Source organism: Camelina sativa, chromosome 14 (assembly GCF_030686135.1).
Source record: "Camelina sativa cultivar CO46 ecotype springtype chromosome 14, ASM3068613v1".
Classification (NCBI taxonomy): domain Eukaryota; kingdom Viridiplantae; phylum Streptophyta; class Magnoliopsida; order Brassicales; family Brassicaceae; genus Camelina; species Camelina sativa.
Window position 1 is genome coordinate 1,507,064 of NC_141893.1, and position 24,434 is coordinate 1,531,497.

At 34.7% G+C, this 24,434-nt stretch overlaps 6 protein-coding genes across 11 annotated transcripts; 1 reads left to right on the forward strand and 5 right to left on the reverse strand.

Moving 5' to 3' along the window:
• The first annotated feature begins 2,951 nt into the window (after positions 1-2,951).
• Positions 2,952-5,053, forward strand: LOC104738943 (auxin-responsive protein IAA17). Its single transcript, XM_010459161.3, has 5 exons — positions 2,952-3,401; positions 3,622-3,833; positions 4,302-4,440; positions 4,556-4,617; positions 4,716-5,053. The coding sequence occupies exons 1-5, from the start codon at positions 3,034-3,036 to the stop codon at positions 4,751-4,753; spliced, it is 819 nt and encodes a 272-aa protein (XP_010457463.2). The 5' UTR covers positions 2,952-3,033; the 3' UTR covers positions 4,754-5,053.
• A 3,761-nt stretch (positions 5,054-8,814) lies between these two features.
• LOC104738944 (PRA1 family protein D) lies at positions 8,815-9,660 on the reverse strand. Its single transcript, XM_010459162.3, has one exon. The coding sequence runs from the start codon at positions 9,543-9,545 to the stop codon at positions 8,997-8,999; it is 549 nt and encodes a 182-aa protein (XP_010457464.2). The 5' UTR covers positions 9,546-9,660; the 3' UTR covers positions 8,815-8,996.
• Positions 9,661-10,011: 351 nt separating this feature from the next.
• LOC104738945 (small ribosomal subunit protein uS19u) lies at positions 10,012-11,565 on the reverse strand. The gene is made up of 4 exons (XM_010459163.3): positions 11,394-11,565; positions 11,155-11,303; positions 10,996-11,053; positions 10,012-10,460 (listed from the first exon to the last, which is right to left on the reverse strand). Exons 1-4 carry the CDS (start codon positions 11,394-11,396, stop codon positions 10,212-10,214), a joined length of 459 nt encoding a protein of 152 aa, XP_010457465.1. The 5' UTR covers positions 11,397-11,565; the 3' UTR covers positions 10,012-10,211.
• Positions 11,566-11,971: 406 nt separating this feature from the next.
• On the reverse strand, positions 11,972-15,408 carry LOC104738946 (calmodulin calcium-dependent NAD kinase). Of its 2 annotated transcripts, none has more exons than XM_010459166.3 (9): positions 15,209-15,408; positions 14,871-15,092; positions 14,112-14,335; positions 13,847-13,911; positions 13,452-13,670; positions 13,217-13,346; positions 12,703-13,031; positions 12,449-12,593; positions 11,972-12,349 (listed from the first exon to the last, which is right to left on the reverse strand). In XM_010459166.3, the coding sequence occupies exons 1-9, from the start codon at positions 15,222-15,224 to the stop codon at positions 12,104-12,106; spliced, it is 1,596 nt and encodes a 531-aa protein (XP_010457468.2). In that variant the 5' UTR covers positions 15,225-15,408; the 3' UTR covers positions 11,972-12,103. The 2 variants fall into 2 exon arrangements, with proteins under 2 accessions (XP_010457468.2, XP_010457467.2); XM_010459165.3 differs by having other exon boundaries at positions 14,871-15,101; positions 15,209-15,400.
• An 803-nt stretch (positions 15,409-16,211) lies between these two features.
• LOC104738947 (uncharacterized) lies at positions 16,212-17,277 on the reverse strand. Its single transcript, XM_087484851.1, has 3 exons — positions 16,938-17,277; positions 16,724-16,870; positions 16,212-16,614 (listed from the first exon to the last, which is right to left on the reverse strand). Exons 1-3 carry the CDS (start codon positions 17,112-17,114, stop codon positions 16,471-16,473), a joined length of 468 nt encoding a protein of 155 aa, XP_087340977.1. The 5' UTR covers positions 17,115-17,277; the 3' UTR covers positions 16,212-16,470.
• Positions 17,278-18,069: 792 nt separating this feature from the next.
• LOC104738948 (TNF receptor-associated factor homolog 1b) lies at positions 18,070-23,955 on the reverse strand. 5 transcript variants are annotated; one of them, XM_087484852.1, is made up of 13 exons: positions 23,583-23,955; positions 22,844-23,071; positions 22,615-22,726; positions 22,430-22,518; positions 22,269-22,337; positions 22,050-22,182; positions 21,689-21,847; positions 20,883-21,231; positions 20,588-20,700; positions 20,339-20,489; positions 19,783-20,252; positions 19,502-19,703; positions 18,070-19,391 (listed from the first exon to the last, which is right to left on the reverse strand). In XM_087484852.1, the coding sequence occupies exons 2-13, from the start codon at positions 23,025-23,027 to the stop codon at positions 18,177-18,179; spliced, it is 3,246 nt and encodes a 1,081-aa protein (XP_087340978.1). In that variant the 5' UTR covers positions 23,028-23,071; positions 23,583-23,955; the 3' UTR covers positions 18,070-18,176. The 5 variants fall into 5 exon arrangements, with proteins under 5 accessions (XP_087340978.1, XP_087340980.1, XP_087340979.1 ...); XM_087484854.1 differs by having other exon boundaries at positions 20,339-20,486; positions 23,583-23,912; XM_087484853.1 differs by having other exon boundaries at positions 22,844-23,269; positions 23,583-23,785.
• Between the last annotated feature and the right edge of the window lie 479 nt (positions 23,956-24,434).

The window sequence follows — 24,434 nt, forward strand, 5'->3', positions numbered from 1 at the left end:
AGGATAAGCAAACTCACCAGAGAAATAAATAATGCAACAAATGATAGCAGAAATGATTGCTTCAATATATACTAAGATTTTTGTTTTTTTCAGGTATAATAATAATATATATGTTAATAAAATATCAAAACTATGACTAATATATACACTTTAAAAACAAATACGACTCAAACGAGAGTAAAATTATAAAACGGGGAACTGTACTGAAATATGCTTTTCTCTGATGAACTTTCAGTTTTTATATTTTGAACTACAATTGGTTGTTTTCACCCATACATATATAATAGTATATAAGTTAAATTTCTGATAATAGTTGCTTGTTTGTAGACTGTAGAGCAAATGTTGACGCGTAAAGTAATTTGTTTGAGTCTCAGAAGAGTTGTGGCTTTCACACACAATCACAATTTACATTTTAGTCAATGTAAACTTATTATTTGGTTTTGTCGTTTCAGTTGCATTCATGCATATATTTTGGCTGCAGTCCTTAAATGTGAGAAGTATATTCCAACAACTAATTTAAATGAGAAAACTAAATTTTTCAAAAAAATGGAAAATGGACTAAAAAAACAAATATTGATCTTTGTGTGGTAGAAAGTTGAGAGTTGTGGCCTTGTATTGTCCATATGAAAAGTACACCTGGTCCTCGCACGTTCTTATCTTGCAAGTTAATTATTAACACATATATACCTTTGAAAATAACTCATTCATTTCGACATTATCATTTATATATATAACAAAATACTTAGGACCTATATGTAGATCAAGTGAAAAGCACATTATCAAAATTACACATATATAAAATTATGATGGTCTCTATCATGACAAAGAAAAGGTGGTCTCCATATGTGTTTATAGTCTCGTGATTATTGATATACTGGATTTGGTTGCATTGGTTCAATTTGCACACAATCCATCTATGTGTGCGGGCGCTTTTTTTTTTGTAATCATGCAGGTTGGACCGAGATTTGATATCATTCACTGATTTACAGACTTACAGTTATCATGTGAATTCCATAGTGATCAGTAGATATATTGACCGGATAAAGTAGATACACATTGATAAACACGACAAAATGATGAGATATATAAGACAAAGTGACCCAAAATTCGATTGAAAAAAATGGGGTACGTTGATTTGAAAACTCATGAGAGTTTTTTGGGATAGAAACAAAAGGAGAGAAAGGGGGTAAAGAGAAGGATGTAGACAAGGCAAGGAACAAACGTAGGGTTTATGATGTTTTTGCGCCTCTGAATTTTATTTGATGTAACTTGTCCCGTTATCACCTCCATGTTTTTGTTCTTCTCGTTAATTTAAATTCCGGTTTTGGAATTTATGGTGATGTTATTGCACTCTCCTCTTTTGGATTCTGATGCCACTCATGTCCCCCGCTAAATTTACCTTAGGGTAGGAATATGTCTTTTTCCCTATTTAATTATTTTCAAAAATTTATTGAATGTGCGTTTGTTATTATGGTTAGTACCATATTTGCTGTTATTAGAATGTACCATAGTCGAAGTTTTCGCCTTTTTGATTATCTAGTACTAAAACCGATAATAAAAAGGGTTTTTTTTTTTTTTTTTTTCTTTTCATATAGCCGATTATATAAGTTGTTTCCGCCCAAACAGTTGACTTGGCTTCTACGTATCAGATATCATTTTATTATATTTGCTTTTGACTAATATATTAGTTGATTAGGCCTACTATCATATGAGGTTTAAACTTTAAAGTTACATATTCTCAATATCAGTTAATTAGGATTACTACTTAGTCATATGAGGTTTAAACTTTAAAGTTATACTATCTTAATAGAAAAGGACACTATATATTACACAGTTAAAGTTAAAATTAGATGGTTTTTCCATTACAATTTATACACACTCTTTAATTCACTTCAGCCTTCATGACACAACACTAATACTAATACAAATAACAAGAATACAAATTTCAGACACATTGTTTGATAATATAATTTTTTCTCCAATATTTAATATTATACTTTAATCTCAAAAACTGACGTACAACGTCAATTATGAATTTCCGAGAAAATTGTTACGTATTTTGTTTCTGTTCGTCAAATTAATCTGTAAATATCTGGACACTAAATTTAACCACCATTTATATATTGTTTGCTGCAAACTATCGAAGTTTTTTAAATAATATTACATGTATAGTCTTTTTTCTTTTTCAATTACAAACAATGGAATAATGATGCATTTTTTACAAGTGTCTAGATACACATTCGTTTGTGTATGTGTTTATAGGTGAGTTTTTGATTAAAATATAGAAGATGTACCGTATGCTTTATTTTGTATTGGCATGAGAATAATTATATACAAGAGGGCTGCGCTTTTATTGTGGGATGAATAATTGAATCATGTGGATGTGATATGCATAATTGGAAGGTTCCGGCGAAGAATCTTACGGAAAAAGAAATCAAAATGAAAAATATACATAGTTAATAATTATATCTAGAAGTCAAAAAGGCATAATATAATTATACTAATAATAATGTACATATCTACTGATACACTCTCATATGATATGTCTGCGACCTCGCCACCCAAAAGAATCTCTCTATTTGTAAACTACATTACATTTGGAACTATACGAAAATAAGTATGTGATATTAAAATGGGTAGTTTTCCACATATAATAAACAACAAATTAAGTGTGTATATATATACAGGTTTTGAGTCCATATGATATATAATGTATATAGTACATACACATATTGAGACACCATTATATGCAGTTTAATATCTTAAAAAAAAAATCTTAGAAAATTATTACAAAATTATTTATAACTCCAAAACAAAATTAAGACGGTTCTGTATGTAGCTACAATATAAATCTTAAGAAAGATCCAATAACAGTAAGTTGAATAATATTGATACAAAAATAAAACAGTAAATTGAATAAAGTGAGCAGTGATTAGTCTCTAAACTCGAGCAGGATGACTTCATCAAAGGGCTTAGATTCCTACACGTGTCAAAAACCTATTTAACCAAAGATCTCTTAAATACGACATACACATGCAGCTAACTCCTAGACAGAGATATAATACAGACTCATCTCTCACTTTGTATTATTTTATAAAACCATTTAAATTTCCATCTTCCTCATCACCTTCCAAAGAAGAAGAAGAAGAAGAGAGGCTAATAATGATAGGCAGTGTTGAGCTGAATCTGAGGGAGACTGAGCTGTGTCTAGGTCTTCCCGGCGGAGATACGGTGGCTCCCGTAACTGGAAACAAGAGAGGGTTCTCAGAGACGGTTGATCTGAAGCTGAATCTGAACAATGAGCCTGAAAATAAAGAAGGATCTACGACTCATGGCGTCGTGACTTTTGATTCTAAGGACAAGAGTTCTTGTCCCAAAGATCCAGCCAAGCCTCCTGCCAAGTACTTTGACTAATTTGTCCTTTTTGATTTATTTTGCCATCTTCCTTTAATTTTTTTTGGTTCTTTCTTATTTTTAGATGATAACATCTTTATACGAGAGTTAAGCTTGATGAGCAATTTACCAAAAGTCTCATGCAAAAAAATCTATGTGAAAATCACGTCAAATTGATCTGGCGGTAGCTGACTATAGTTTATATAAATAAAATCTTGATGAATATAGGGCACAAGTTGTGGGATGGCCACCGGTGAGATCATACCGGAAGAACGTAATGGTTTCGTGCCAAAAATCAAGCAGTGGCCCAGAGGCGGCAGCGTTCGTGAAGGTGTCTATGGACGGAGCACCGTACTTGAGGAAAGTCGACTTGAGGATGTATAAAAGTTACGACGAGCTCTCTAATGCTTTGTCCAACATGTTCAGCTCTTTTACCATGGGTACGTTTTATATGTACATTTCTTTTACCATGCATCTTTAACTATATTAGCTAGTTGTTACTATATATAAAGAAAATATAAATATGATTAGTTATTTCTAATTTTTTATGATGATAAGTCACATATAAAGTACCGGTATCAAGTAATATGTTAGTCCCGTTTGAGGATGAATCGAAAAGATCAAAATTTCTTTTAGTTAGTTAGTGAAAGTCTTCGTATTTGCTTGATCATTTACAAATGAGATTACAGAGTATATAAAGACTCGTAAGTTACAAAATAAGAGTGATGTCCCTAACATATCGCAGAGGATCTCTAACTCTAATTCAAACTAGAATTGACCGAGTTTTGAGGACCGAATATTTCATAGTCGTTTCGTTCAGTTAGCTGAACTAAAATGTATATTTTACATCTTGCACCCAATCTTTTTTCTTATCGAGGAAATTAAATAAGCTAAGATAATTTGTTTAGGAAAATATGGAGGAGAAGAAGGGATGATAGACTTTATGAATGAGAGGAAATTGATGGACTTAGTGAATAGTTGGGACTATGTTCCCTCTTATGAAGACAAAGACGGTGATTGGATGCTCGTCGGCGACGTTCCTTGGCCGTAAGTCTTCTTCAATTCTAGTTACGATTTAATTAAAGCTTAATTAACTTATTCGTTTCATTTATTTTGTTCCCAATAATTAGTAACCATGTGGTTTAATTTATTTGTTTATTAGAATGTTCGTTGATACATGCAAACGTTTACGTCTCATGAAGGGATCTGACGCAATTGGTCTCGGTATGTATTTTCGACCGATGCATTTTATATTCACACAATATACTACTGTAAATAATTTATTTACTCCTTTATTGCTTACTAATTGTAAAATATTTCAGCTCCGAGGGCAATGGAGAAGTGCAAGAGCAGAGCTTGAAGTCAAAAAGAATTTGTGGTAATGATTATATATTTGAGTTATCACATTTATTGGTGTTAATTGTTTTTTGTTTTTGCTTTTTTGTTACGATAAAATGCATTGTTCAATTTTCTTTTGATTGTCTGTGTTTTGATCTGGATTTGGTATGTAGATATAGTTTGTATGCTATTATGTGTAATGAACTTAAGTTAAATATTCGAGACATTTGTAATGGAAAATGTGTAATAATTTGAACATCTTTTGTGTGTGTTGTAAAAATGTGTATATTGATCATATTAGTAAAATATGATTTTCATTCCACCAAGGAAACTTTATCGTCACATTACTTTTCTTTAATTACAATCTGTTCAGTTATTTTCTGAATGCAAAACGATATACATTTGGTTTCTACATGTCTTGAAACTAAGTTAAGATCATAGAGATCGAGTATGTGACCATAAAATAAACTTTCCCCGAGCATTGGTTCGAAGTCGGTATAATTAGAATGACAATATACATACGTTATTATCAAATCGAATATAATTAAAAAAAAAATGCATGGAAAGGATTCACTTTGATTGTATATTGAATTTTTCGTAAGTAAAAGGATTCACTTTGATTGTATATTGAATTTTTCGTAAGTAAAGTGATAAATGGCTTTGGTTGGAGGAATGAAAATAGAGAAAGAGGACCCATAGGGAAGAGAGGGAGCAATGCCATGTGCATCTTCATGGGTCTCTTCATTTCATTACCTTTGTTTTTCATTTCATTTCCCATTATATTAATTAGGAATGTTAACTTTTATACCAACTAAATTTATTTAAGATGTGTATCATATAATTATACACAAACAGCCTCTCTATAATGAATATCTTAATGGAGCTAGCATATGTCTCTCTTAGCACATATTAATTAATTTGATGTCCAACGTTAAAAAGTATAAAGAATGATATATATATATATATATATATATGAAATAAAAGAAAATTGAGAATGTGAATACTAATAGATGGGGAAGCACATGGAGAAGATGTTGAATCCCAAACGAACAAATCAAAGTTTTTATGAATGTATCGCTTCAACGTACATGCATATGCATATATATAGAAAATTTATACTAATAAAAAGTATGAGTTATAATTTTCTATGGTCGTCTGCAGGATTTTAAACAACTAATAGAAATTTGACATATCATTTATTTACATTTTATACAATTTCCACAATTTTCTATATTAACAATTATTTTAAACAACCTATCATGATTTATTATGTCATTCATTAACATTTTTTAAATTTACAGAATTTTCTAAAAAAGGAAAATTTTAAATTTATGGGAATCAAAGAACTAAGCACAATATCCCACATCGGCTAGAAATTTTTTAGACAATGGTTCAGAACCAGTATAAATAAGATTAATATGCTTCCAACAACGAATAAACAGAAAAGTTTGATTTATCAGGCGTCCAAGTTTAAAAGTTTTATTTGGTTTGATCTGGTTTTTTATTTAATCAAATTAAAACTTTAAACAGTTTCAAAAAAATATTATAATATTTAAAAATTTTAAAAGTTTAAATATTATAAATATTGAAACTTTTAAAAGTTCTTAGCTTTTAAAAAGTTTTTAAATATTATAAGTTATAAAATTTAAAAGTTTAAAATATTATAAATATTGAAAATTTTTAAAAGGTTCAAATTTTATATTTCGAAACCTTTTAAAAGTTTAAAATATTATAAATATTGATGCAAAACATAAATTATCTTATTTATCTACATTTGTGCTTTTTATTTCTTATGAGTTGTAAAACATATTTTTGTGTATGATTTTAGAGATGAGTTGATATTCTTTCATTAATTTTTTATTTTTGGGTTTAAGAAAAAAAGATTGACATCGCAAGACCTTAATTTGATATTTGAGTCAAATTTTGAGGTTTAAAGAAGAAAGATGGACGACAAACACACATGTTTTATTAGCTATACATAGGCATGACCATGGTTACGGTTGTCACAGTTAAGGTTTATTAACCATTGATTATGATTAGAAATTTTTGTAACCTTAACCAGAATTGTTTAACATACAGTTACAGTTCAAGCGGTTACTGTTATATACGGTTACGGTTATTTGATAATATGATACGGTTTATATTATTTGATGATATAATATAATTGATATTATTTATTTATAATTAATATGTTTTTATAGTGTACTCATATTTCTATATATCATATAATTCATATTAAATAAATAATTATTAGTATATATTATTATGTTTTTAAAATATTAGAAACCAAGTAAGGATTTTGGTTTGAGAAGTTTCTAAACGCGTGGATTTAAAACCAAATAAGTATATGGATAAAATTGTCAATAATTGGGTGCATGTGTTGACTATGCTGGTAATCATGAATTTCACAAATTTTATGAGAAAAGAAATGATTTTGTTTTTGGAGTTTGATGGGTTAACAAGTTGTGTTGGTAGTCTAAAAAAAGGTTTTTCAGTGGAAGAATGTGAAGAAGTTGACGAGGAAGAAGAAGAAAAAGAGTATAACGAAGAACCAAACGGTAAAAGTTAATGTGACAATTAACACAAAATTTGACAATCAATTGACAATCAAAATGACAAGAAAGAATATGAAAAATAAAAAAAACATTGAATAAAAAACACGAAAACATAGGTGGTAGCGATCAATTAAATATAAAAACGAGTTAAATTCATGATTATAAAATTGTTTCGTTTTTCTGGTGGTCAAAGAAAATGGTTTAGGATATGTGAGATTATCAGTTTGATTTGCCTCGCCTGTACGTCAAGTTAAATTTATGATTTTTTTTCGTTAGATTTGATTTTATAACACAACTGATTTTTATATTTAAAAAAATTGTGTATCTCAAATTTAATTTTTTTCCTTAATATTAATTTTTTTTTTATGAGATAATATTTTATTATCGTAATCTACAAGTGTATGTGTAAACACAAACATTGTACAATTAGTTACGTTGAAATGTTTTGAATTTCAGAATATTAATAATTATATTCAAATATTTATTGGATCAGGCAGAAGCATGTTCGATGGTTGATGGGGTCAATAATTAATTTGACAAGTTGATGCTCTAGAGGGTTCTTCACCAAACTAAAATTATCGCATAATACATTATTTAAGAATTGGATATAGAAAAGTCATTAAAAGTTATAGGGAAATTAGAAATGGAGTAATAGTTCTCTATAGAAAATAAGCTTATGGAATTAATTAAAAGTTTTTCTAAACAACAAATTTTAATTACAAAAGGTAGCAAAATTCTCTATAACATTTAGAAACTACGAAAGTTGCAGAAAATAATACCACTCACGAAAAAGAAAAATATTAGAAGATGAGGAAAATAATAATCTACACTTTTTAACAGTTTTTGTTTTTTAACATACAGTTTCTCACACTTATCATTAATTAATTTTTGCTTAACACCAGTAATTAATATTTTTAATTAAAAAACATAGATCATAGCTATTGATTTATGATCAGAATGGTCACCAGAAAATTACAAGTCACTATTTTAATAGCCAAAATTTCATTTATAATTATTAAGCTGATTCGAAAAATAATAATTCTAGAATCATTTTATTAATTAAAACAATCTTACTTTTTAATATATTGGGCCTGAACAGCATAATATATGTCACGGACATAACCTTTTTTTTTTTTTTCCAAAGGACATAACCTTTAGGAGGTTGGGCCTAAGGTATTATAATCCAATTCCGATTCCTCGCCGGCCGTGGTGAAATCCATCGTTGGGCCGATTAATTTCTTTCTCCAACTCTCTCGGTAGAGATGAGAAGATCCGATTGCTTTCGGTTCTTTCTTGCGGCATTTGTTCTTGGGAAGATATGATAGAAACTTGGTTATGACTTATGAGTCTGATTTTGTTACGCTGGTTAACGTATTCTGTCCTGGGAACAGAGTTTCATTAATTGTATTTGCAAAAACAGACCGCTGAACAAAATTAAGCGTTGGACCTGTTTAATCGAATGCAAACCAGAAGAAACTTTTCTCCGAGATGTCTCAAAGAGGCCTAATGATCTAAGAAAGGGTTCTTCTGGCTGAAGGAAATTTCATTGCTATTGCTGTAGAATACCAACGAACCGGATAGGATCGCTCCTATTTCTAAACCGGTTTCAACATTGTGTTCATTATTGTTCATAACAATAATGAACACAGAGGAAACAATGACAATTTACAAACATCAAAAAACCCTAAAATCCCCAAATTCGTAATCAAATCAGATCCCACTGTAATCACCACGAGCGCCGTCGTTACCACCGCCGGCGGTAGAGAGCATCGGTCCGTAAGGTGATTCCAGATCGTCACTCACAAGATCATCCGTTCCTCTTAGCGAAGCGTGTAGTATCAAAACCAGAAGACCGAATCCAACGGTTGTGAGAGCTCTGAGCCATACTCCTGTTGTGACTAACGACCCGATCGAAAGACCAATGAGAAGTACCGCCACGACGCCGTCGTCAATGGTGAATCCGAAGATCGAGAGAGGCTCCTCGCGAGCGAAATAGAGGAAGAACCAAGCTAAACCGACGGCGACGAATGCGAGGATCGCGATGGGACGTGTGATTAGAGTTAGAGCTACAAGGATAGAGAGAATGATACTGTAGTTGATGCGGAAGTGAGTAAGGTTTTGAGTCAGCCGAGTTGTGGCATCGGCGATGGAGGAAGGGAAGCTCAAGGCGGATAGATCGAGGAAATCACCCCATGGACGAGCCGCACCGGTGATCGATTCTGCTGTTTCCTTGATTCCTGAGATCACTTGATTTGCCATTGTTAGATTAGATTTGATTTCGAAAACCCTAGAAATTCTCAGCAACGGAGAAGAGGAGACCTTTTTGTTAAGAGATGGTAACTCAAGTCAAAAGTGGTGGTTAAGTAGACAGAGAGAGAGACCTTCATTGGGAAAGGGCACTCCCAATTAAAGAAAGCCCATTTAAGGGTTGTGTTAGCGAACCAGTAAGCCGGATAAGGGCAAGCCCAATTTAAGAAAGCCCATTTAAGACCACAACGTTGTATTAGTGAACCAGTAAACCATGTAATTCTCTCTTCGCACATTCAGTTGGAGATCATTCACCTTAGTTTTCAGTTTTTCGTGTATAATGCAACAACTTAAATATATTACCTTATTAATAGAAACAAGATACTAGCAACTAGCAAGAAAATTGTAAACATGAAATTATACCAATTGACCAAAATCAAAAGTAAAAATCAAAACTATATTCTACAGACAACAAACATAACAAAACTCCAAAATGATATTTTTGATTTCAATTCTTGGTCACATAAAATGAAAACGCAAAAGGCTAGAGTTGTTGATGAAATATCTAATAGTCTCATTATAAAGCATCAAAGACAACAAGGATCCACATACTTAGCAAAAGCAAAAGTAAAGACCATGTAACGAGCAACAAACACATTCCACAGTATAGTAAGCTCTTTACTTAAGAGGAATGAATCTGGAAGAGTGGGTAGCACCAACACCAGGCCTACCGTGCTTGACTGGCTTGTATGAGATAGAGAACTCAGCCAGGTAGTGACCAATCATCTCAGGCTTGATCTCGACTTGGTTGAATGTCTTACCATTGTAGACACCAATGATGCTTCCAATCATCTCAGGGACAATAATCATGTTCCTCAGGTGGGTTCTCACTGGTTCTGGCTTCTCACCTTGTGGTGCCTCCCTTTTCTATTAATCAACCAGCAAAAAAAAACGAGTTTGTATCAGACACTTGACCAATGTTTTAGCTGATAGTGTCAAGGTATATACAGAATGCAGCACTCATAAGAGTTAACTCCAGAGACAGGATAGACAAACTTCAGTAACTGATGGAGTAGCTATTCATACTCAACACTCATTATAAGAAAGAAAACATACAATAGACATGCTAGTCAGAATCTAATCCAACAAGAACTAAGTTAGCATTGAACTCAATAATCTGAACTCTATAAACTGAAAGGTATCAACGTACAAAACAAGACATCAAATAAAAAAAAATAGCATCAACAGTCCACATTTCACTCAATAAACATGAACTTAAAAAAAACTTAAGACAGCACAAACAGACTAGCAATAAATTTGGTTAACAAAACTAGATTCAACTAGCTACCAGTTACACTGACTCAGCCATGTGAACAGAATCGAAACACTGAAAGCAAACGTTGCACCATTCGACAAGCCTACTTGACAACAGTATAAGAAAGGGAAAAATGAAAAAGATTACCGCTTTCCTGAGCTTCTTAATCAGAGCCATTGGCTTCCTCGTCAAACCTCTGGAGAACCTATGAAAATGAAACACAATTTGCAAACAGAAAATGTCAGAACAACTCTGAAAACGGAGACTAGTAGTCTAGGGTTTTAAAAGGAAGGCATTTTTCTTTACCTTCTGCGAATACGAGCAGGGAAGAGCTTGACAAGGTCATCAGTAGACATATCAAGAAGAGCATCGAGATCTACTCCTCTGAAGGCAAACTTCTTAAACGTCCTCTTCTTTGGCACTCCAGCAGCAGCAACCTCTGGTTCAACATCCGCCTACAGATTTTTTTCACCATTGAGAGATAGTTTCAGCAATCGAGAAATGTAAAACAGAGAAGACTGAGAGACTGAGATGGAAGAACTCACCATGATTAGATCTCTGCAAATGGATAAAAACCCCCAAAAACGGCTAAGCTTGGAAACTGTTGGCTGCTGTGAGGTCTTTGCAAGAGAGAAATAGAAGAAAATTGTTCGACTAAAACTATTTATAGTGGACACTTGAGAAACCCTAGTCTTTAAGACTTCTTATTTTGTTTTTAGGGTCTTTATTATAATGTTTTTCAATATCAACCCGAAACGTTTTAAAATTATTTATTTAGTCCTGTGTAATACAAACGAACCATTAGAAATCAAGGACTTTAATCGGAACATTGGATAATATATGATATGATGTCTAAGAAGTTTTCCTTAATTGAGTAACATATTGTTACATCAGAGTGATGATGAGTAAAAAAAGAAGATATTTAACTTGTGACAAAATTAGTTATTTATAGATAATACATGATTTGGGCTTTATAACAATTGAAACTTATAAATCTACTGTTTTTCAATGTTTTTGGAGACTAGTACATTCGTGAGGATTTACACAAATACAATATTTTTTGTGAGACATCTATGTGTTTTGGTTTGACTATAGCAACCGTAAAAATAACTCACAACAAAAAAAACTCAAATTCCCATTTTTATATTTTTATTAACTTATTTTAGAGGCTAGTACAAAAAAAGAAAGGAAACACAACAAAACAAATGACAAATACCAAAAGATAAGAATTTCGAGGGTCTAGTTCACAATATCATCAATTTTTCAGTTGGGCCTTTTCGATGTTCCTGATTGCATCGCTAAGTTCCTTCTGGACCTTGGGCCTTGACGGGAGTAAAACGACGTCATTCCAAACTGAACCGGGCTTGCATATTTGGCTCCGGTCCGGGTATAGCTCGTAAATGGATTCTGCCTCCGGGTTAAGACTACTGACCCGTTTTAGACACTCGATATCCTCTGGGTCTACCAGAAGCTTACTACTTCCGTCTTTCCACGCTATAAGCTGCACCCTCCAGCAACCAATTACAAAAAAACCACGTCAGCATGTTATATGTACAAACGACATCGTTACATATTGGTTAATTGACTTTGACTTATTTACCCTTGGAGGACCACCAACAGCATTAGTGCAATAAAGCCTAGCGTTATCAACAAGCTCACAATACTTTGGGAATGCGTTTGCGAAACTCTTATGTGAATTCAATTGCGATTTCACTCTCACTGCTCTCTTCACCATTAGAGCCCTCCTGTAACATTTTTAAAAACACAAAATTTTGGTTACAATTACCATGATAATTGCATCAGCTAACGGCTAGTTAATATCCTCGGAAATGTGAAATTTGATCAAATCTTTACCGTATGCCTCTTGCTACAGCGAGATAAGCGTCGCAAACCACACCGACCAGCTCGATTCTGTAAGGTTTCAAGATTTGTTGTTTCCCATTTTGTTTGGCCTCTTCTTCTTGACCGATTTGTTTCCAATATTCTTCCGTTATTGTCCCGTCTTCAGACACCTTGTAGCCTGCGCCCATTCGATATCGGTGTTTGTGGACGTTTCTTGCCATTTCGATCATTTGTTCCACGAATGGCTCCCACGATAATGTTCCATCCATTATCACATCACGTCCTTCGTTCAATGCCGTTACTAGTACGGACGATGCAGCATCGGTCGATGATTGATGAACCTAAAATATATAAGGAAATAACAAAAAAGTGTAGCAAGTTAAAGAAGAAGATAATGCATGCATTCTTATATCTTATGACTTATATATACCTTTGTTATTTACAGTTTTGGTTGATTTTGCATTTAGAATGTTACTTTAAGTGAAACCACACAATTGAGGACGTCTAGAACTAAGAAACAACGTACCAATTCAGCGGTTTGAAGCATATCATCATGGTGACCTCTAGAGCTAAGAGCTCTATAAATAACATCCGTCTCCTTAAACGCATCCGCTTCTATGACCACCGCGTCCGCCTCTGCCTCCGACCAAAACGACCTACAAATACACATATATACATATTAAAGAAAATGCAAGAAAATTGCAGACCTGATTAATTTAAAGTTCTTCAAAAAAAAAGAAGAAGAAAAAGGTGTGTTTTACTCTTGGAGGATATCTTTGAGGACGGTGCTCTTCCCGGCACCCATTCCACCACCCATAAGGAGAAGGACGGGACTTCGTTTGCTGTGAGCCACCGGAGACATTACCTCCGTACAGTGAGGCTCGTTGCTTCCGCTTCCGATGGCTTTCATCTCTTCTACTAATGTCGAAATTACCCTTGTCACCTTCAAGTCTTTTGTCACCCTCTCGAACCTCTGTTTCCTACGTTATTAACAAAGCCATCACTCGAAATTACAAAGTTATGTTGAAGTGGTCAACTTTAGTGTTCTACAATGACTATTATTTAGGATTATATTTATTTTATCATCCCGTCCCGTTACAAGTTTTGCTTTTGTTCAATGTGTTCAATGCGTTCAATGCATGGAACAATCAGTCACCTCGTCGCTGCCATCACAAAATCCTTGAGTTTTGGTACTTTCTGGTCGGATTCATCGCTTAACACCTGTCATTTTTTTATGGTAAATAAAAGTCAAAAGAGAATTATATGATAATATTTCATATTCATACCCATTACTGGAGGTTGGTTATAATAAATAACCTAAACCACCTAGCAAACTACATTATAAAGTTACACTCATATAAGCAATTGCGCGAATTATGTTGTATTTCGTTAAAATAAAAATAAAATAAAAAATGAGGTACCTGAGAGATGAGGTTGGAAGATTGGTTCCAGTTAAAAGCAAAATAAGTGAGAATGCATCGGTCAAATTCTTCAAGGAGATGAACATAGAGAGAGTCAGCCTCAGCTTCATTCACCAGATACTCAAACACATTCTCATCATACCCCTTTGTTTTCAACAAATATGCATTTGCTAACTTGCATAGTTGCGGGTATTCATTTGGATCCTCAAATCCTAGCTGTCTTGCTGCATTTTTACACATACGTTTATGTACGAATCAAATACATGATCACATGATTGATTATACAAAAGAGAAAATAATGGTTAAAAGAAAAATTTACAAAAGTCTCTAACAATATTGGTTTTTTTTTTTGTTTGGGTGAAAGGTCGTTCTAGCATTAATGGAGAGAGGTGGTCCATGTATTGTAGTCCATTTTAAAATCTTTTATCACCAAAGTCCAAATACAAATGCTTCCATACAAGATATTACAAGTTATTTTTGCATACAAGTCCTCATAAATTCGTTATTTGCATATACTTTCCATGATCACAAATGAAAATGATCATTTGGGGGAAGGAAGAGCCCAAGGAATACTTATCTGTTTTTCTATTATTATTATTATTATATAGTTGATCTTGATTCTTTTTCTATCTTCTTACTTGAAAACAATTGCAATTATTTTTTCTTTTTAAAAAAAAAAAATTATATATATATATATATATATCAGCAAAAGTGTTAATCTTGAAATGTATCGATCGAGGATGTAAGTATACGACTAACCAACATAGTGGGAGAACCTCTCGAGGTTTGGTCGTCGACCTGAATCTTTCCTCTCGATTAAAGGGGCGATTTTATCGTCTTTAATCCCCATGGGATCACCTTGATTGAGTTTCCGGCGGCGAAGGAGTGATTCTCCGGCAAACGCAGCAGCTACTACGGCGGCAAGACCACCAAGAGAAGCGAGGAAGAGATGAGTTGATTTACAACCACCACCAGAGACATCTGTTGTTCCTTGTATAGCAAACAAATCAAGAGACTCAATAATAGATAGAGAATTATAAAAAGAACAATATTATTATATATGCTAAACGGATAGAAAGAGACAGGAAGAGCATTACCAGAAGGATTCACCATTTCTTTGGGTTTGAAAAAGTCTACAAAATTGTTATTTTTTGGGGAAGAAGAAAGATTGAGACTGCGAGGGGTAGCACTAACTCAACACAACATTGAATTCTCCTTTTGATTTTTCTCTTCTCTTCTCGTCTTAATTTTGTCTTGACTTTTTTTCTCTTGAAACTCATTTCTTAAGAATGCATCTAGTGGGGGATATATATATATATATATATATATATATATATATATATATATATAATACTATTATATATGTGAAATTGACATCATGAATGATTTTTTTTTTTTTTTTTTTTTTTGCGAACAAACTTGACATCATGAATGATATAGTTATTTAATGAACGATTAACTTACTGCATATGGGGTGGTATGGGGTGGTTTTGACGAGTAAAATTGCCAAAAATATAGTTTATATCAATATTAATCATATTAGTTACAATATTTGCTACTAAGTATAGCCATATTTTTGAATGAATGATATTTTTAAAATTCGTGTAACGTTATAAAGATGCAAAAACAAAAATGTGTTTAAATAAAAATATAGCAATAGACACATGAAAAGTAACATATACCAACATATCTCAACTGCTAATACTGTAATATACTTTTCGACAAAATCTGATCCCACCACCACCTGCGTCATTTTGGTCATCATCATTCTGATTTCTGACCTTTTAGTAACTTTTCCATTTTAGACAAAAAACCAAACTCGTGTATCTCGTGTTTTACGTCGCCCGTCACAATGATTAGAAAATGGCTAAAGAATGCTAGTCTAATAGTAATTACTAATTTTATTTAATAAAATTAAGAAGTGACATTCAATTAATTTTATTAGTCAAAGAGTTAAAAAGAGCAGAACGCTGCTAAGACGTACGACAAGACTTGGTTCTTCACTCACTGCACATCACTCATGGAAACAAATATCCGTTCGATTCGATTTAAATAACCGATAAAAGAGATCATCAACCCATGGTGATGTAACATTCCAAGTATTATCAAAATATATTATTATTATAAGAAGAAGAAACAAAACACATAGTTCATCGCTTGGTTTTATTTGCATATAGAAGAATCCTAGCTAGGGGGAGGGGGTAAATCTCACACAAGGAGTGGAAACCTCATGATTCTCTCAGACTAAAACAAACCGAACAATTTATTTAAGAAGATAAGATAATGCAAATGAATTTGTTCTTTGAATATAGAAAAAATAGTATAGCTAGTAAGTAATGTAGTTTGGTAAAAAAAATATTCAAAGGTTGGAACGAGGAGCAAAGTACTTGGTATGGCGACCTTGAGCAATGATCTTACCAGTCTTCTTCTTCCTCAGCTCAACACTAACAACTGCAACAGCTTTACCAACACGCAATGCTTTTGATTCTATCTCTATCTCTTCCTGTTTTTTTTTTTTACCAAAACCATCTCTGATCATCAGTTTGGGCTTTTCTTCTTAAAGAAAGAAAGAACGAAAAAAAAAAAAAAAAAAAAAGAGAAAGAAAGGGTACATGGAGAAACGCAGCATCAAGGTAAGAGACATTGATCTCGACAGAAACACCGGAATGAGTAACTCCGGCGGCTGTATAAATGACAGCAGATCCAATCAAATCCACCAGAGTCGCCGTTGCTCCCCCGTGTAAGAAACTCCCTGCGTTCTATTGAGGAATTAGTAAAAATTGTTGATTTCGATTTGGATTTTAGGGTTACGTACGGGGCACTTACGAGGAGATGAGGGGGGACTTTCATGGAGCAAATGAGTCGGCCAGGCTCGATGAGATCTACTTTGAGACCATTCGTTACGAATCTCTCCAGGAATCTGTGTGGCAAATTCGCCACTTTTGTCTTCTTCTCTTCTTCTCCATCCCCTTCTAGATAACGTTTTACCGATTCTAGATCCATTCTTTTTTTTTTCTTTTTCTTTCTTTCGGTATGGATGATGATTGTGCTCGCTCCTCTACGTGTTTTGTTATTTTTTTTTGTTTGATCAGATTTTCAAGGGCTCACATTTTTTTGTACGATCTTTTTTTTCTTTTTTTTCATCTCTCACTGATGATGAAGACCCAATCAGATTTAGACAAAATAGACAATAAAAAAAAAAAACAATTGCTAGTTAAAATGTTATAGAATACCTACTCTATACTGTACCATAGCCATTTTTTTTTGTTTTTAAGTTATCATTCTCATTGTCATTTTATAATTTTATACTCCCTCCGCTTCAAAATATAAGATGTTTTGAGTGAAATCACACATATTAAGAAATGACTACTTTAAAAAAGTTCAATCAATCATAAAAAAAACAGCATAAAAAAAACAATAAGAAAATATAAAAGTATTGAAAACATCTTATATTATGAAACCAAAAAAAACCTCTAAAACATCATATATAATGAAACGGAGGGAGTATAAGACTACTAAAATACGAGAACTGATAATTATTACTCATAAATTTAAAATTTTGTATGTCATGTGTACAAGTTAATTATCTATATTATTTTTAATCTGTCAATATTATTTTTCCTATATATAAAAAATTTCAATTTCTAAACCATAAAATTGATAATATCCAAAAAACTAATCTTATTTTTTATAAAATTGTCTCAATTCATAATTTTTTTAAATTTTTTTTAACAATTAGAAAGTATATCTGTAATTAATTTCTATTATAAGATAATTAATATCATTATAAATTAATATAAAATCATTAATCCAACATTATTAATTTATAGAGCTTTTTACTGTATATGGCAAAAAAAAAGAAAAGAAAAGAAATTCATTTGAAACGTAGAGGAGGAGGAATAAGACCAAAGACAAACTCTCTCTTTACACAAATTGTATTTTCATGATTTCTTTTCCCTTTTTCTTTTATAATAAATTCATTACAAATCCCCAGTTCACCTCTCTCTCCTTTTGCTTCATTTCCTCAGAAGTTCCTGCTGAGAGGTTTACACCACCCCCTGTCTCTCAGTGACCGTTCGATGGCCTGAACTCTGTGTACCCGTTTATCCCCGACGAAAAACTCGGGTTCCCAGACTCCATTCCATAGTATGTGTGATGGTAATTTGCTGGTGATGTTGCCTCTTCCATGTTATTATTGTTCCTCATTGCTAGCAATGACAAGTCCATGTTCGCCATTTGCCACTGTGTCGGCATCATCCCATCTACATATCCTCCTCCTGGCATGTAATGGAATCCTTCTTCTCCTAAACTCCTCGACCTGCCACCACCAGAAAATAACTCACCTGCATCACCCCCCTGGTATGACGAGTACTGCCCCCCGTTGAACACTTGTTGTTGTGATGGATGATTGAATACGCTTCCGTTAAACACCATGTTGCTGCACTGTTCGTCTTCCAGCAAATCGTTGATGATGTCCAGGTGAGGAAACTCATCTGTCATCAAGCTTTGTGCTTGCTGCTGCGCAATCTGCATGTCCACGTGGTTCAGGGATCTGTTGCTAGTAGTGGCGGCGGTTGTATAAGGCTTGTTCATGCCAATGTTTACAGAATTCGAATTCCTTCCTGTCCACAAGAGCCCACCACCATCTTGACTGAAAGGGAAGCTCGACTGGTAAGATGATGATGTCGGTGTTTGCAAGTAAGACGATGATGACAATGTGCTTGGAACAACTCCATGAGAATTTGGGTGGTGGTTGAAACTAGATGATGAACCAAGAGAGTTACCAACTATGGCGTGCTTATAGGATTGCGGAGTGTAAGTTTGTTGAGTGTGTAGGGATGGATCAGGACCTAGACGACCAGCTGAGCTAACCGAACGGGGAAGGGATGTTGTCATTTGAACCAACGAGGAGACAGTGATAGGGGCAGGTTGCATCGCAGGGATTATCGGAGCACTAGAAGGCCTTGATATAGAAGTTGTTGCTGCTGGTTGTTTTGGAGCAGAGGTTTTTTGCATTTCAGCTCTGAGACCAACAGTTTGACGTCGAATATCCGACGAAGGCACTACTTGACTTGATGAAGGTGGTCCAGTTGCTGACACTATTTTTTTGTTTGGAATATTGTCTGTGGTTGATACGCTCTTTTTCTCCGGTTTCGTCTGAGTTAATAATGGTGAAGAATTCTTGGTAAAACTTCTGGGAGAAGAAAGTACAGCAGTGCTTCTCTCTTTAGGTCGATCCATGTCGACCGAGTTCACAATGGTTTGCGCCATGCTGCGTTCCTGGATTTGAAAAACAGACAACCATTGTAAAATTCTGGAAGTCTTTGCATGAAACCAATAATTCAATCAGCGACTTCTAATTTCAAACAATAAAAGCATGAATGACCAACCTTCCCAACAGAATTACGATTTCGAGACCCCTCTGGCTCCTGGGTGTGGGAGACAACAACCCAATCAGATTCACCAGCGTTACTTGCCTCGGAAGAATAATTCCGACTCTTTGGGTCTGTTCCAAGTGTTGAAGGTTGATCATCTGTCTCACTCGCTAAACTGTGGGCATCAGATGTTGCTTTTACTTGTTGGTTCTTTCCTCTGCAAATCACAAGGTGTATCATTAGAATTCAGACCTGAGAAGAAACAAGGAAACAAGGGGAGCCAGAAACAAGCTTACTTGTTTGGCGACTTCTGGTTTCGGAAGGTATTCCCTTGGTACGACCCATTAGTAACCCCCGACCGGATAGAATCATTAGAACAAGTTGAAGAGCTATCATCCATAGTGGACTGACTCTTCCTTTCTGCAATTCCGTTGGGTGTAGATATGGAAATGCCTATTCCTCTGCTGCTCCCTCCTGATGACGGAGGATGAATTTCTACGGCGTCAGTATCCCAATGAACGGGACTACTATCCCTATCTTCTAAATCAGGCTGAAGAATGTCAGCTGAACTATCCACAGAATCAGATATGTCAGACACATCTCCCAGAGTATCAGGCTTTTCAGCTGAGGATTGGGCTGCCTCTATGACAGAATCCTTTTCTTCCCCATCGTTTTGGTTTTCCCCATCCTTTTCATGTGTTGCAAAACTTACCTTTTCTTCCTTCCTTTTGTCCTTCCCTTTATTTTTATTCCGCTTCTGTTTCGCCTATAAAATGTTCAACAACAAAAGAAACTCCCATCAACATCAACCAAGTTGTCCAGGAAAAACAGAAGGAGCAGAAAGTACCACACCTGTTTCTTCTTAGATTTCTTCTCTCTCTCAGCTGTTCCTCTTTTGGCCCTTTGTTCGGTTTCAGCCAACCATGCTTCCTCTTCCTCACGGATAAGTTCTTCCTGCCTTTTTAGCGCAATAGCTTCTTGATATGCAACCTCGATTTTACTGCTGCAATTCTCAGAGATATTGAATTATGATACATAAGCACATAAAGGAAGAACACAATGGCATGGCATGCCGTATAGAATCATATTATGCATTGTTACCTGAAGATATGGGAAAGAACATATATCTCTACAGTTCGTCTACCCAGCTCAGTTAAACGTCTCTCATCACGCTCATAGGCTCCCTTGTTGACCTCTTCTCCATCATTGCCATCCTAGATTCGCATCAAAGAACAGAACCTAAGTTTTTCAATACAAGTAACTTTCTATGCAACACGTCCTCTGAAACGGAATAATGAATGACAAACGACAAAAATGAAAATAAACATGACTGCAGATACGATAACAGATAAAAGAATTACAGCCAGAATTATTTTTATTAACCCATGAAGCCGACCTTTGTACGGTTTTGGGGACCTTTCTCATCTTTTGGAGGCAATGGCTCCAGAGCAGCTCTCTCTAGGAGTAACAACACATCATCAACTAATACAAACATATCTTTGTCCACGCTAACAATCGGAGCTGGCAATTCCTTGGCATCTAACAGTCTTGGCTTAGCTTTCGTGTTCTTGGTTTGGCCTTCAAGAGCCTTCAACCCACTATACAAGGAATCCATCACCAAAGTTGATGTAACTTCTTTTTCTATGAAAAACTGTTTCACAACTCCTTTTAGGATAACGGCCATTTTCTCTCTAGACATCCGACGCCTAGAGTTTTGGTCCATCGCTAACCAGAAAACACCGAAGCTGCAACCAAGAATGATAATCCACTCCTTTTAGGGAAAATTGCGTAACTTTCAGAGAGAAAGATATCACAGGAAGTATAAAAGTAAGGCAACAGTACTATACTAGATTGGTATAAATCCTGGCCTTCAACAAGTGTGTTGAACTAAAGAAAAAATCCCACATCCTCTTTTAGGGATTTTCCGTCTCAGCATCTCAACCTTGGCTATCAAGACTTGTAAATCAGAGATGGTGGAGAGCCACAGCCACCAAATAAAAATTTACACCAAAAATAAAATAAAATTTGGACTCCAAACGCATGGTGGAAAACAATCTATTCTAACATTGCATGGTTTCCTCAAAAGAAGAGGTAAGGTAACCACAGTACTGCCTACTCACTTATCATCACAGATAGCAATGCAATATGGTTGCATTTCTGAACTCTGGAGGAGTTAAGGGTACAAGTTGAAGTGTAAAGTACCTTGTCCATCTCGCCTTGTCCTCTATCAACCTCCCGAGTTTGTTTCTTCTCTCTTCAACAAAACGACGGCAAATTTGCTCTACATTTGGCAAATACACCCTAACAAGTTCTCTCCTATAACCACAATCAAGGCAGCGAAAAGGTCGGTCCACCCTCTCCCTGCAAGGAACAATTATAGAGATATTATCCACAATGCATAAATCAGTAATACCGAAGAAATGAAAGAAAATAATCTTATCACATGTGTGTAACTGAAGAACATATGAACCTATGGAGCTGTAAGTGAATGGCAGCATGGAAAAATGGAAGGTGTGGTAAATTTTAAAACTCATAGATTTACATAGAGTAAATCTTGCATTACCTGATCACCTGCACCTGAGCTTCAATTGTAAGACAGTTAGTATTATCTATGAAGCCTTCCTGTAATTTAGGTAACTCCATAAACTTTTTCCAACCCCAATCATGCTCTTTCTTCCAAAACCGGTGCAATGTATCTGCAAAGGAGCGAATTCAGTTGTCTGCGAGTATAAACAGGGGGGGGGGGGGGGGGGGGGAATAAATACAAGACTAATAAATTCACCAGAATACTTGGATTTTTTTATATCTTTATTCACCACAGATATAGTAAACTGAGCGAAATGACTCCAGCCTGTGTCCAAGATAGCAAAAGAACAAACATAAACAGGTATCCAGAGAGAGAGAGAAAGGACAATGCAGAACCAGTGAACAAAATATACTAACCTGGAAGTAGTTTATCATAGTTTGCAACACAGAGAAACAAGGAGAGATGATTACAAACATCACAGCCTTGTGGATAAATTAAAATATACCTGAAACAATGAAGAATAAAAACAGAGCCGTAAGAATTCGCATCCCAAGTTTATATTGTGGGATAAGAGATAAGGATGAGAAAGAATGGCATGTACCATTTGTAGCCGCCAGCTTCAAAAACACTGCTACGGAGCTCCCTTTTGCTGATTTCTGAAAATTTCGGAATCTTCCAAGTATATTTTCCAAATAATTCAGAGGGTTTAAGGCCTGGGAGAAATAACAAAATTTTCACATTAAACAGCTGGAAACACACATAAAGAGTATGTAAACCAAAACAAAGAAGGTTGAAACTCATATAGAAGTGAAGTAAGCGAGAGAGAGTACCAGAATCATCGTCGTCATCGAGATCCCAGTAAGGAGGGGATGTGGAAGGAGTGCCGTTCTCCACTTGAACAGAAGAGCGCCACTCAGAGATTGCTTCTCCTGATGGACTGGAACTGTGTTGTCCATTTGAAGTCTCCTCTACTGATCTTCCAACCCCTGATTCTTCATTAGCACTCTCTGCCATGAACTTTTTTTTGTCCCGTCAAAGCTCTCTCTCTCTCCTTTAAACTAAAGAATAACCAACGGAGCAAATCAATCAGATTGCTACAACGATCATACAAACTACATAATTTTGGATCAAATTGCAACCCATCTTCAAAAAAGGTTCAATCAGCAAAACTAATATATAGATTTACAAAATTCATGGCATAAAAAAACGAAACCCTTAAAAACCCAAATCGGATCATCCCATGGGGGCAATAAACCCTAAAAAAAAAAAAATCCAATCAAAAAAATAAATTAAGAGGAACAACAAGACTTAATAATAATAATAATAATAATAATAAATTGGTTTTGTCTATCGAGAGAGCTACAAATAAATCTCTTAGAGAAACAACATCTTAATTATTCGGAAACTTAAAAGCAAAACAAAGCCCAGATGAAATCAACGATCGGGGAAATCAAAAACCCGTAGATACAGCCCCTAAGCCTCGCAAAATCCGAACAAGATATATAAAGGAAGGGAGAGGGAGGAAGGAGTTAAAAGGGGGCAATCGTGTAGATCGAAGAAGAAGCTAACCTGAGAGGGATTGGAGAAGAATAATAGAACCAAAGCTCTAAATTCGTTGAATGGGTTAAACGGGAGCAGCTCTCTCTCTCTCTCTCTCTCTCTCTCTCTCTCTCTCTCTCGTTAGAGATTCTACCAATTGAGAGACCGAACAAACAAAAAAAAAAAATAGAGAGGTCGCACGAAACAGCTCTCTCTCTCTCTCTCTCCCCCTCTATGTTATTAAAAAAAAAAAAAAAGTAAAAACACACTTAATTAAAAGATACAGTAACTTTTAACAATATAATTTTATTATTCAATTTTCTCTATTTTTAACCATAAGTAATCTTTGAAATCAGTATCTCTGTAGCTTATTTTCTTCTTGCTTTTAATATGTTTAAACTTCAAAAAATCAAAAACATTACATCGATGAGACAAGATATACAAAAAAAGTACATCCTCGGACACATTTTTTTTTCCCTTTTTTTAACTTTTTATAATTCTGTTATCGAGCAACAAAGTCTGAACCATACCTTTTTGTTGCATCAGAGACCAGGGGGAAGTCTCACAAAGGACAGATATGCATGGGATTACAGCCGTTCAGGGCACTATTCGGTAAAATCCGGTTACTGGGTTCTGACTGAGATCATTAACAACAAAGCTGGCTTGGAGGAGGTTCTCCAACCGAGCCTATCGCCCCTATTCAAGCAAATCTGGAAAATGGATGTTCCACCCAAGATTCGTCACTTCCTCTGGAAATGTATGGCTAATACTTTGTCAGTTGCAGGTAATCTCTCTCATAGACACTTAGCAAGTGACAGTTCATGTTGCCGATGCCCTGATAGTGTAGAAACGATCAACCATCTCTTGTTTAAGTGCACATTT